Below are 14,598 nucleotides of genomic sequence, written 5' to 3'. Positions count from 1 at the left end.
TGTGTCTTGGCATGTTTCTCCTTAGGTTTATCCTGTATGGGACTCTCTGTGTTTCCTGGACTTGGGTGGATATTTCCTTTCCCATGTTAGGGAAGTTTTCAAGTATAATCTCTTCAAATATTTTCTCTGGTCCTTTCTCTCTCTCTTCTCCTTCTGGTACCCTTATACTGCAAATGTTGTTGCGTTTAATTTTGTCCCAGATGTCTCTTAGGCTGTCTTCATTTCTTTTCATTCTTTTTTTTCTATTCTGTTCTGCAGCAGTGAATTCCACCATTCTGTCTTCCAGGTCACTTATCCGTTCTTCTGCCTCAGTTATTCTGCTACTGATTCCTTCTAGTGTAATTTTCATTTCAGTTATTGTATTGTTCATCTCTGTTTTTTTGTACTTTAATTCTTCTAAGTCTTTGTTAAACACTTCTTGCATCTTGTCGATCTTTGCCTCCATTCTTTTTCCAAGGTCCTGGATCATCTTCACTATCATTATTCTGAATTGTTTTTCTGGATGGTTGCCTATCTCCATTTCATTTAGTTGTTTTTCTTAGGTTTTATCTTGTTCCTTCATCTGGTACATAGCCCTCTGCCTTTTCACCTTGTCTATCTTTCTGTGAATATGGTTTTTGTTCCACAGACTACAGGACTGTAGTTCTTCTTGCTTCTGCTGTCTGCCCTCTGGTGGACGAGGCTATCTAAGAGGCTTGTGCAAGTTTCCTGATGGGAGGGACTAGTGGTGGGTAGAGCTGGCTGTTGCTCTGGTGGGCAGAGCTCAGTAAAACTTTAACCCACTTTACTGCTGTTGGGTGGGATTGGGTTCCCTCCCTGTTGGTTGTTTGGCCTGAGGCAACCCAACACTGGAGCCTACCCAGGCTCTTTGGTGGGGCTAATGGCAGACTCTGGGAGGGCTCATGCCAAGGAGTACTTCCCAGAACTTCTGCTGCCAGTGTCCTTGTCCTCACGGTGTGCCAGAGCCACCCCCCACTTTTTCAGGAGACCCTCCAACACTAGTAGGTAGGTCTGGTTCAGTGTCCCCTGGGGTCACTGCTCCTTCCCCTGGGTCCCGATGTGCACATTACTTTGTGTGTGCCCTCGTAGAGTCTCTGTTTTCCCCAGTCCTGTTGTTCTGCAATCAAATCCCGCTGCCTTCTAATTCTGATTCTCAGGAATTCCTCCTCCCACTGCGGGACCCCCAGGTTGGGAATCCTGACGTGGGGCTCACAACCTTCACTCTAGTGGGTGGACTTCTGTGGTGTAAGTGTTCTCCAGTTTGTGAGTCACCCACCCAGCAGTTATGGGATTTGATTTTATTGTGAATGCGCCCCTCCTACAGTCTCTCAGTCCTGTTGTTCTGCAATCAAATCCCGCTGCCTTCTAATTCTGATTCTCAGGAATTCCTCCTCCCACTGCGGGACCCCCAGGTTGGGAATCCTGACGTGGGGCTCACAACCTTCACTCTAGTGGGTGGACTTCTGTGGTGTAAGTGTTCTCCAGTTTGTGAGTCACCCACCCAGCAGTTATGGGATTTGATTTTATTGTGAATGCGCCCCTCCTACAGTCTCATTGTGGCTTCTCCTTTGTCTTGGGATGTGGGGTATCTTTTCTGGTGAGTTCCAGTGTCCTCCCGTCAATGACTGTTCAGAAGTTAGTTGTGATTCTGGTGTTCTCGCAAGAGGGAGTGAGGTCACATCCTTCTACTCCACCATCTTCAAAGACGATTTTAATAAAAATTATCTAGGACAACTTTAAGCAGCCTAGTATATCAGGAACCCTTGCAACTGCTACAGGCTTCTTTCCTCCACACTGTTTCCAGACAAGGCTGTGTGCCCTCTAAGGAGCTGCTTCCATATACAGTCCTCAAGTATATTATGTTAAAAGACAAAGGTTCCTCCCATTAGGTTAAAAAATCCAACTATAAAATCCACCTATGCTCCACTTATAGAAAACATATCTATCTCCCAAGCCTCCAGGAAAGATTCATAATATGTATGGTAAATCCTTTTATCAGTTTTCCTACCACGTGTGTGTCACGGCGAGGTGTCCCTTACTTCTCTTCAAGGCAGAGCAGCTCCATCCTCAGCTCTTATCTCCTCTGCTTAGACACTAATGCATTTTATTTCATCCTACACCTTTAATTATCACTCTCCATCACTTTCTGCCTTCCAGAAATTTGTTAAAAATTTCTTCTCTGGGCTTCCCTTGTGGTGCATTGGGTTTCCCTGGTGGTGCAGTGGTTAAGAATCCACCTGCCAATGCAGGGGACACGGATTCGAGCCCTGGTCCAGGAAGATCCCACATGTCGCAGAGCAACTAAGCCCGTGTGCCGCAACTACTGAGCCTGCACTCTAGAGCCTGTGTGCCACAACTACTGAGCCTGAGTGCTACAACTACTGAAGCCCGCACGCCTAGAGCCCATGCTCCGCAACGAGGAGCCACCACAGAGAAGCCTGCATGCCACAACAAAAATAGCCCCTGCTCACTGCAACTAAAGAAAGCCTGCACACAGCAACGAGGACCCAATGCAGCCAAAAATAAACAAATAAATAAATAAATAAATTTATTAAAAACAAAAAGTTTATTCTCCACTAATGGCTCTGTACCATTCCCTTTGCTTTGGGTTTTTTCCCCCATGTTTTACTCCTTTACTATCATTTTAATGAGATTTTGCAAAATAAAGGAGATAAAAGCACCATCATCTTAGCCAGTTACTTTTCATATTTTATCTATTTTTGCTATTTGTATTCTGTTCAACAAAAGTATTTATTTTTCATGCATAAGGAAGAAGTCACATATTTTATTTGTGGTGTTTTTTAGGGGGAGCAATGTCTTTCTATTTATTTCCATACACTTATAGTTTAAATTTTCATGCACTTACCATTGTGAATTTAGAAATATTTATGTAGGTCATCATTAAAGATCATATTACTTTCACTTATTTAGTGCATTCAGAGAATATACGCAACATATTCTTTCAGGATACATTTACTTTTTTCTAATTCAAACTGATACTATTTTATTCACATATTGTTCATGTGTTTATACCAAGTTGAGCTAATATATTCTAAATAGGTTTAACTGAAGATCTTGCTATTCAATATAGATAATGCCACAAAGACTTCTGATTTGCTCAGTTTAACAGGTCTTAGGAAGTTATAAAGTAATTCCTTTATATAAAACATATAAAGATGCTATCACATCTAATTTCTTCAAAAAAGAAGAAAAAAATATATTCGGTTTAGGTTTCATGAAAAGCTGGAGATTACTAAATGTGTAGTTATCACTGAAGCAATAGCACAAAATATAATGTTATCGTTCATCATCTTTCTAACTGCATGGCTTAGTATTCTGCCCATTACAAATTATTCTTATGAGGAACACACATAGAGAAAAATGAGGCAAAATAAGCCCTAAGTTACAATTAATTTTGTCCTTTATTTGCTTTGGGGATCTGTTCTTTCCCTTCCAAACATACAGGAACTGACAGGCACTAAGTAGAAATTTATCAGTTCTAAGGATAGGCAGAGGAGGATCTAAGAAACATGGGCCATATAGAACAATTTTTTTAAAGTAAAAAAAGAACACAAAGAAAAGAGGAGTATAAATGGATAGGAAAATTTCTTTGTTTAGACCAAAAGTCAACATTTACAGGCAGTCATATTGCCTTTCACAATGTGTACGATAAATCACTTTTAAATTATTCTGTTGTAAAAATCTCACAAAACGCCTGGGTTTCTTTTTGGTTTAGACTTTGGCATTTATGAAGTCCAAGCTTTTCCTAAGATTTTATTCATAGAGTGATAAAAAATATAATTTTTCAAGAAAGTCACTAGTTTTTTATCATGTATTACATCAATTGATACTCTACATCTTTCACTGCATGGGACTACAGGGTATGAGGGCTTGAGTTTTGTGGGGGTTTTTCCCTGTATATTTAGGGCTGCTCTATCAGGCTTGCACAAGGCATTTACCTTTCAAAACTCTACGTCTTTCAGGTAGATTGTGATTACATTTTTTTAAATTATATTCTATAAATATAACTTTCACAGGAGCTGCTCATTTACCAATACAAACTGAAAATCGACTTAACAAGAGTTCTTTCTGGCTTGCATAAGTAGTCCAAAGTCTCAAAGCATGAGCAGAGAGGGTCAGGTGAGGGGAAGCTGATGATCAGGTAAACAGCATCATGGAAAATTTAATTTTGCTGACTTCTTTACTTAGAAGCAGCAGCTGGACTGGTATAATGATAATGACGTTCCTCATTTATCTCTTTCCAGATTGTATAAATAATTTCCCATTTTAAAATTCCACACTTTAGATTTAGAGCACTGAAAAAGCAACTACTCATGGTTCAAATTATAGTTAAATGCATAGCATCCCACATGAATGATCATTTATTCAGAATGTGGTATTAATTCTATTTGCTTTGTTTTAGGATTCCTTTCTTTGCTCTTGGTGTAAGTATGTGTGTTGGAATTATTGCCATGTTCACCCAACATGTTCATGTTACTCTAATTCCAGCATGTGGCAAATTGATGAAAATCACAGGCCCAGTTACAGTCAAGACATCTGGAACCCGATTTGGCGCTTGGATGACAGATCCCCTAGCATCTGAAAAAAATAACAGAGTATGTTGCTTCCTCAAATGCCTTTGCTTAGAATTATGTTTTATTTAAGCTTTATGCCTACTAGACCATCCATTATTTTTCAGGGATATTAGTTTCAACTTGAAAAGTGTTACACTGTTTGCAAATATTTTCAGTTTGATAATATTAACATATCTACAGATACATGGCAAACTTATTTTAGTAAAATGTTCTATCCTATAATTCATCAGTATAGTGAGTCTAATTTTTTATTGGTTATTACTGTTTTATGCTTGAAAAGGGCTAGTTACAAGTATACAAATTTTTCTGTACATTCCTTCTAGAATTTGCTCCTTGGTGTGAAAAAAAAACTAAATAAGTAAAAAAGCTCAAGAGCTACCCAATTCACTAAACAAGCTAAAATATACCTAGAATCTAGGGGTAATTTTAAAGAAAACAGCGTAGAGGGTATTTGGCAATGCCTGTATTATGAAAATCAGTATACTAGAGACTTACCATAGCTCCATTTATGTTCTATTACAGAACTCAGTACACATTAGGATTTTCAAGGGTTACATCCAAGCAAGTTTAGTAGCTAAGTTAGTAAAATTATTTCATTAAAAGGTGGTTGTACCTATCAGCTGATCCAATGAACAAGTATTACTAGAAGGTTCTTTGTTATCCATAAAGGAAAAATAAGTTGAATGCTCAAAATTAAGCCATATATTTTTCAGAGCAAGGGATGGAATAAATAAATTTTCTGAACGTGATATTTTTTGCAGTTATTACTAATCAAATTGATCAGGTAAATGAAAAAAGTGATGTTATTTGCATTGAAATATGTTTGATTCACTCAGTGATATGCACTGAATGGTAAAAAATTTTTAAAACAACAAAAAAGAAAGGACAAAAAGCAAATCAACTTCAAGGCAGTACATTTAGTTGTTTCCTTTCCACACAGACCATGTCACTATTTTTGCAAAAGCCTGCAGTACTATCAAACTGCAACAGGTAAGTGGTAAGAGAATCTTCCAGAGCCTGAGAATGACAATATTAATATGTGCTGATTCTCACTGTCTTTATTTTGGAATTCTCAAAAAAGTACAGAATTTAATTACTCCATTTTTTCCTTCTTCCCAGGTTTGGTACATGGACAGTTATACTAACAATAAAATTGTCCGTGAGTACAAATCAATTGCAGACTTTGTCAGCGGGGCCGAATCAAGGACATACAACCTCCCGTTCAAATGGGCAGGAACTAACCATGTTGTCTACAATGGCTCACTCTATTTTAACAAGTATCAGAGTAACATCATCATCAAATACAGCTTTGATATGGGGAGAGTGCTTGCCCAAAGAAGCCTGGAGTATGCTGGTTTTCACAACGTTTACCCTTACACATGGGGTGGGTTCTCTGACATCGACCTAATGGCTGATGAAATCGGGCTGTGGGCTGTGTATGCAACTAACCAGAATGCAGGCAATATTGTCATCAGCCAACTTAACAAAGATACCTTGGAGGTAATGAAGAGCTGGAGCACTGGCTATCCCAAGAGAAGTGCGGGGGAATCCTTCATGATCTGTGGGACACTGTATGTCACCAACTCCCACTTAACTGGAGCCAAGGTGTATTATTCCTATTCCACCAAAACCTCCACATATGAGTACACGGACATTCCCTTTCATAACCAATACTTTCACATATCCATGCTTGACTACAATGCAAGAGATAGAGCTCTTTATGCCTGGAACAATGGTCACCAGGTCCTATTCAATGTCACCCTTTTCCACATCATTAAGACTGAGGATGACACATAAGCAAATGTAATTTGTGTTCATTGATCTAACAGTGTCATCTGTGATAAACTCTATAGGACCCCTTCTGGTTTTTCTTTATAATAACTTTCATCATTTCTCCAAAGCATTTTTTGTTATAAAGTTGGTGTTTCAAAAAACATCTGAGCCTGTATAAACTAACCTGTTGGAAACACATCTTAACTCCTAAATTTACAAGGCCTATCATGTCCTTGTCATGAAAAGCACTAAAATGAGTTTAAGTGGCTAAAGTCATAGTTTTACAAAAGATTAATGATCTGCCTTATATTAGAGTCAGAGATTAATGGTGGCTTAAATGCATGAAATGTCTTTTTTTCTTTTAACTCTGTCATTTTTTTACTGTCTTTTGCTCCACATCAGAAAATATTTTGGTAGGAATTAGGAAAAAAAAAAAGCACTTCCCCGCCATTTATTTCTAAAAACGATTTAAGGATCTTATTTATATGAGAAAATATTATTAATCATTTTGCTGTTATACAGTTCTCTGATGCGGTGCTGTACAGTCATTTTTAAATCTCTTGCTAACATTTTATTGGCAATAGGTATTTCTACCATTGTAACCACCATTGTGCAACTGTATCTCTTCACTTCTGTGAAAGTAAGTAATATTTTTTTATAAAATACACTGAAGTTTAATCTCAGTAATCATTATGGGTCACTTTTTCAAGAGTGGTCAAAAAGGAAGTATCTTCTCAGCTTACCCCTTTACATAAGCATTATAAACTAAAAAGAAAATCAAACCAGATTCCTTACAATAGAGTCTTTATTTTACCCCAAGTTTACTGGACCACTGACATGGAATCCTAAAATTGATTCAGTAAGGATGAGTTATTCTGATCACTCCACTGAAAGCAACCCATATAGTTGCTTGCAAAGATGCAGTTGAGTCACAACTGACTTGAGTTGACTCACAACTGACTTGAGTTGACTCTACTCATTTATTACACATTCAAATTCTGTTCTTTATAATTAAATATATTAATGTTTTAACTTAAATTTTACACACAACTGGCAATAATGTAATTTCTTGTGTCAGGACTCTAAAAGTACAGGAAGCACATGTGAAAACTCTTAAAAATAAAATTTCTGTAATGTCATCTAGACTTATAAATTCTGGAGAGCTACTGGCAAGATTGTGCAAAAGAAAATTGTGGGAAAACTTGGGAGTTGTCTGTGTGGTTTATTGTATAAATAACCAATTTAGAAAACAACATGGGACAGCAACCCCCTGTTACCCTAATTCATTGTGTGCAGAAATACTGTAACCAAAAAATAAAGCTTTAATAATATTTTATGTTAATAACACCAAAAACATATAATCAATATATATAAAACATATCACTGAGTTTGGAGGTACTTTCCACATACTTACCTAAGGCAGTTTTATGGAAACTAGTGTGGGTTGGTTTTACAATTTAAAAAGCATATTCTATAATAAATAATATATAACTTAAGCTCTTGTGAATGTTTAGTTTCACACATATGCAATATCATCATTTCCTTTGTAAAGTAAGAATATAATAAATCAGATAAGGCATTGTATAAAGAAATAATACTTAAGAGTAATTCATTTCAAATGTCACAAGTAAAACATCATTCTCAAATATCTCACTGTCAAAACTGTAATATGAAAAACTCAATCTCAAAATTGTTAAAATTTAACAAAGATTTCTTTTTTTGCCTACAAAAAGTTATTAGCATGATTTAATGACCATTCTGGGTTCTTCTGCAATGCTGTCTTCTCTTTTAAACATTTATATATGTTCTCCTCTGCTTCTGAAAGTTAGAAAATTTATGGGACTCACTTGTCATTGTACACACACCACAAAAATAATCAGTCAATACTTTGTACATCAAGAGTTTGTATGAAGAAAGAAAGTCAATTTCAGAAATGAATGAGTTTTTAGTATATGGCCTCTAGCAGATATCTGGGTCTTCATTACTTTTTAAAACAATAATGTAACATGATATCACATAAATTCAAAACCTCAATGATCACAGCTTTTTTGTGAGATGTACGGCTTGTAAAGCACTTTATTGTTTTCTATGTAAGGGTTCATCACCACATCCAGGTTACAGTGTATGTGCTGCTAGAGCAGGCACAGATTTTATTATTGTCACTAGAAGTGGGGTTGACATGGGTTTAAAAATGTAATTTGCATTAAACACTTAGTTTAAAAGCATTTTTCTTAATAAATTATTATCAGTGTGTGCCTGAAATAAATAAGAACTTACTCTAATCACTGCTTTTTTTAAAAATCTCCAACAAATAAAATAAATTTTATGAGGGAAATAATGACTATTTTAAAATCATACACATAATCCAATCCATAAAGAAATCCAAGCTCAGAAAGTTTTAATTCTAAGTGAACTGTGTAACTGGAATTTTCTGAATTAACCATATCATTAACAAACTTCCATGTCATTTAAATAATAATATGGGGCTTCCCTGGTGGCGCAGTGGTTGAGAGTCCGCCTGCCGATGTAGGAGACACGGGTTCGTGCTCTGGTCCGGGAGGATCCCACATGTGGTGGAGCGGCTGGGCCCGTGAGCCATGGCCGCTAAGCCTGCGCGTCCGGAGCCTGTGCTCCACAATGGGAGAGGCCACAACAGTGAGAGGCCCGTGTACCGCAAAAAAAAAAATAAATAATAATAATATGATCATGGTCTGATTATGTTTGTGTGACATTTGTATCTGTGGCACTTGAATCATAATATTTATTACTTGCACCTGCACTTACATCTATGAGTTCACAAAATGACAGTGTGTTAGTGCATTACCAATATGTAGAGATTAAAAAAGAAAATAATGACAAGTGCCTATATGCCACATTCCATATAGTGATATGGTTGTGATAAGATTTACCATGAACTCAGAATCTCTGGTTCCTATCATCATACTCATAGAGTTATTTCATCATTATAATCTATAGTATTCTCTGATGACATCTTTTCTTCATAAAATTGATTCTTAGTCCTAACAAGAAAATGGCGTTTACATCTGAAAATTACTACCAAAATTAAAATTACAAATTTTTCAAACAGAATTATTTTAAAAATATAAATATAAAATTGTACTTATGTTCATCAACAAATGAAACCAGTTATTTTTCTACTAAGGTAAATTATATATACATATAATTATACATATTATATATATATATATACACACACACATATAATAATCCCTTAGCTTTATTCTCCTTAAAAAGATTTTTTAAAAACCCTATCTGAGCACTCAGCATTACCAAATTGTTTCTTTCTTCAAATGCTAAATTTGAATGCAACTGATAGCAAAATTCAAAGTATCCCTTCGAGTTAGAGCAAATATGAAAAATTATTGACACTACAGTGTTTCTAAAAGCCAAGCCTTCTAGAAATATGGATATTTTTGAAAAAGAATAAAAAATGGCATCTTGCTGACTTGACAAGGTAGGTATGATTATATCCTTTACTGAACGTACAATTTGAGTTCCTATGACAATATAAAAGAATATGAATTTATAGACAAAGCATACTTTGCCTCTCCATCATCACATGATTAGTGGACCATGAAAAAAGCTACTAAAAGTGGTCTACCTAGCACAATAGGCAGGGAGCATTAATTAAAATTTAGATGCTATAGGCTGATACAAAGCCTTAATCTCTGACTGCTCATAGCTAGAAACAGTCATTTCTAGAAAGGCTCAGAGACACTAAATATCATTCAGTTCAGTAGGCTGTATCCATACTGAAATCAAGATCATGGAATGATTTCTGTTTCTAAAATTAAGTAAGCTCAGCGTAAATCTCTTAGCTGATAGTTTGTCATAATCAGTTACTCTTCATAAAAGGTCTTGAGCTTAATAAAATGTGTTCTTTTGAATTGTTGAACTCGAACTAGAAAAAACACTGTGAAAATATTAGCTGATGGAAGAAAAACCAACTTCACCAAACTCTTTTAGTTATTTTTCTATCAAATATTGAATTCAATTGATGGCAATCTCTTGAATAAAGAAAAGCGTTTACTATTTAACCGGTCAGAAAGAAATCCTCCCCGAACTGACTTTACTAGGCTGATTTTTCTGAATCATACCTTAATATTATGTGATATAGTTTATCCCTCTTCATCAGGGTTAGAGCAACTTTAATCATGTTTGGAGTCTGCCTTGTCTCCAAAGCGTCAAACTAATTGGCAGAAGATGTATCCTCTTTGAAGCTCAATTCATTGATTGCCAAATAAGTTTTACAAGTATAAATTAACATTAAACATAACTTGAAAATTATATGAAAAAGGACATAAAGTTGTACCTTGTCAAGAGTACACAGTACTTTTCATAACTATAACCATCTTAAAACATTATTCATAGTTAGAGATATGAAGCAAAATGGTGAATACGAAAGAGATCTCAGGAATAGAGCTGCAAGAAATCTGCTGGTAAACCATACACACATATGCAGTTCAGTACAAAGTTACATCCCTACCAAAGCTATAGTCTTCCCAGAAGAGACTGCACACATTTTTAAAAAAATAATTAAAATATTGCCATAAAATATAATTCTTACCACAGTTCAGACTTGGAAATATTGCATATCATTCAGACATTATCAGAAAGTAAATACTATATGACAAAAGTCTTGAAAATGGAGCAAAAAATGAGCTGATGAAAAGAAGCATTAGCCATTTTAAAGGTCTTCATGGGCATACATTCTAGCAAGAACAAGCAGCAACAAAAATATTAATGAAAAGTAAGTTTTGATTGTACTAACTGCTATAAAGGGAATAATTCTATCTCATAAAGAGTGACTGGGTGTTTACTAGGGGCAGGGTGGGATAGGAGATCTTTAGGTGGGATAGTCAAGGTAAATTCAGTTAAGGAATGAAATGTCACCATCTGATCCACACAAAAAATTTTACCTCTTCCTTTCCATTCCTAGAAATCCATGGATGAAATATTTCTTAATATTTCTCTTTTCAGAAGTTTGTTTTGTTTTGTTCATTTTTTGTTTTTTTAACTTGGGAGGTCAAGGATACACTTCTGATGATGACTGAACTCCCTGAAAATATATGCTAAATTTAGTGTGTGCTTGTACATTCTTTTATGTAGGGGACTTACAGCTTTCATCACATTCTCAAAGAAAGCCATGACCCAAAAGATCACCACTATGTCAATGAAATTTTAATCCCAAATTTATTAAGCATCTTTATGACAAGCACTGAATGTCTGCCATCTGTCTTGCAATACTCAAGAATTTAGCTTGTTTCAGAAAGAAATTAACATCCTAGTATTACCCATATTTTTTTTCTTCAGAAGAACGCAAGATTAAGTTGTTCCCTATTAAAAACAAAACAAAACCTCTAATGGGACTTTTTTTCTATTTGGACCAAATCCAATTATTTTTTTGTGATCCAGCTTTAGAGCACACTCTTGCCACATTCAGTGGCCAAGAGTCTCTATTATGAGGCCTGTCCTACATCTATTGGAGTCTGGAGAACATTCTCTTATAGTTCTAATGCGGCCTTTTAGCAGCACCATTAGAATCTGACTGGAATTGAGGAGATGTAGTGTGCTCCATCAAATTTAACTGCAAACTCCTCTTCTGAAATTAGCTACCGCAGCAATGCATAAACAGCAAAAGAAAAGACTGTAACACTTGCCTTGGTTTAGAAGCTACTGTGGTTGATATGCATGTAATCAACAGCTACAGAAAATAAAAATAATTTTTATTTAAAAAAATAACCCTAGTCATGTTTATACAGATAAAATCATACTGAGTAGATAACTGAGGCTGCTTCCATCAGTGATATTTTGTTTGATTTCTTTTTGTTCCCCAAAGTACTTAAGCAGACATTCATTAACTTCCACTCTGTTATGAACCAAAAATAATAAAAATAAATATCTGCAACGTCTTTATTAAACTCCATTAGAAACTATTCTTGGAAGATGTAGTACACATTGAAAAAGAATTTGAACATGTCTTTGTATAGGTAATGAGTTCTTATACTCAAATGACATTCTTGTCCTTCAGGTAAAGTCTGGCCCAGAAAAGTGGTTAAAAAGTATAATTAATTTATTATTAGCTTTTTTTCTTGCCATTCTTCCTTAGAAAATGTACACTAAACAAATATAAAGAACCCTTTCCATTTCATTGTTTTCCATTTTTCAAGGCTATTTCATTTCTATTCTTTCATGTAAGGCTTTACAATATCCTTATGGAATAGGGAGGGCAAAACATATCATTCTGATTTCACAAATGAGTAAACGGTACATTTATGTTTCCATGTTTATATTTCTCCAAAGATAGTTCACAGGCACCTCACATTCAGTATGTTTCAAACCAAAATCCTTATCTTTCCTTCACCTGCCCCCCAATCTATTTTTCCTTCCCTACCCCAGTTAACAAAAATACCATCCCATCCACAACCTTGTTTTCTACCATACCTTTGGCTCTTTAAACACACCTGTCCCTTCTATTATCAGATTACTATGATAAATAAATAAATCTAATCATATCTGAAATCTAAATCAATGCTATTCCAGATATTTGTTCTCAACCATTATCTTCCAATTTGTTTGGTTCTCTCATTGTTTCCTGCTCCATTCAATCAACCCTCTAATCTTCATCTCCATGCCCAGAAAAACAGATGCCCTCTTTGCAAACACCTCTTCTGTTTACTGACCTCTGATTCCTCTCCTATATAATCAGCTTTACTTTTTGCTTTGGCCAAGGGCCACTTCCATCAACTATGGCTTTATAGAATACTTCCTGATCAAGCAAGCTCCCCACTTTCCAAGTCAGATTAAATGGTGGGTTTTATACCTTTCCTCATAATTCACATTTAAGACTGACCTCTTACTCTCTAAATTTGTATTTATCATTCAAAATTCACTTAAAATACCACCTTATTTCTGAAGCTTAGAAAACATCATTCTCTCAAAGTACTGATCTTATAGTATCAAAATTATTACATCACATTTTAATTATTTGTTTCTTCCAAGTTAGTGTGGACTCCTCAAGCATAGGGACAATGAGTTATATTCCTTATATTTCCTGGCACAGTGTCTGATACAGAATAATCTCACAGTAAACATTAATAACCAAAGAAGTATAAGACCGAATGACAAGGTGACCACCTTCCCATATCTAAAAACATTAAAAACATTGTTCCATTCTGAGAACATCCTAAGAAATTAATTTTTCCAAATTTATTGTATTGAAAATAAATTTCCATTTCTTACTAAGGTCAGATTTTAAATATAAGAAGCATAAAGACAAAATGGAGCTTAATTTACTCTTTGGTTAAACTGATCTCTTCAAATAAATTTTATTTCAAAAGTAAATTTTATTTCTATAGCTACCATGGTGATTTGCAGTCTCACCTTAAAACTCATTTTCTTAAAAGGAAAAAGCATTTAAATTTTCACCCACTCAGTTTCTGGTTCCTTATTTTGCCTTTTTTTCTCCTGTAAGTAAAGACATCTCTTAGATATATATGTCTTGGAAGAACAAATAGGGTTTTATCAAAGAGGCATGTGCTACCAGGTCAGGAAAAAGTGAAAGAGTCATCATTCTCCTCTCACCTGTTACCCCTTCTTCCTTATTCTGTGTTTTCAGAGGGTGCATGAACAAGAAATCTGATGTTCATTAATCTGTCAATGGTTCTAAGTAAATGCACCTTCTAAGTAACATTAGTGAAGATCAGTTCTTCCTACAGTGCAAGAAACTCTTCCAGAAGGCAGAATATTTGTTCTAAAATTAGATCTAACTGCATGTCTTTGAGCAAGTTTGTTGGTTTCTGTAAATGAAAGCACTGGGCTCTCAGTAGTTTTCAAAAGCTGCCCTTTAGAGCTTGAGGTTTCCATAGGGATCCCTCATTATAGGTGGTACCTATAATGCAAATGCTCCATCAATATAAAGGTGGCATTTCCATAAATGAACTCATCTTTCTGACACAAGTGTCCCTAGGGAATAAAGTCTAATCTTCTTAACACAATACACACAACCCTCCATCATCCTCAACAAATAAATACTTCGATTTCACTCCTCACCATTTTCCCCCTGCTATTCCTTCTCACTATAGCACTATCTGTAGTATCTTTCTTACCTGGTTAATTCTTGCCCATGTTTCAAAGATGAGCTTAGATTGTGCTTCTTCTAGGAAGCTTTCCTAACTATTCCCTCAGCTGTGCTATTTGCTCCCTTTTT

The 14,598-nt window shown here is 35.5% G+C and overlaps 1 protein-coding gene across 3 annotated transcripts in view; it reads left to right on the top strand.

Annotated features, from left to right (window-relative positions):
- OLFM3 (olfactomedin 3) overlaps positions 1–6,531 on the top strand; it is a 192,060-nt gene extending 185,529 nt beyond the window's left edge. For 2 of the 3 annotated variants that reach the window (XM_024751259.1, XM_024751261.1), the window contains exons 5-6: positions 4,510–4,616; positions 5,715–6,392. In XM_024751259.1, the coding sequence (XP_024607027.1) occupies positions 4,510–4,616; positions 5,715–6,392 (785 nt within the window). Of the gene's footprint in view, positions 1–4,509; positions 4,617–5,714 lie in introns of all 3 variants that reach the window. The other variant, XM_024751260.1, reaches the window with a different exon arrangement.
- The last annotated feature ends 8,067 nt before the right edge of the window (positions 6,532–14,598 follow it).

Source organism: Neophocaena asiaeorientalis, unplaced genomic scaffold, assembly GCF_003031525.2.
Source record: "Neophocaena asiaeorientalis asiaeorientalis breed wild unplaced genomic scaffold, Neophocaena_asiaeorientalis_V1.1 scaffold147, whole genome shotgun sequence".
NCBI lineage: Eukaryota > Metazoa > Chordata > Mammalia > Artiodactyla > Phocoenidae > Neophocaena > Neophocaena asiaeorientalis.
Note: the sequence above shows the minus strand (reverse complement) of the source record. Positions and strands in the feature narration are given on the sequence as shown.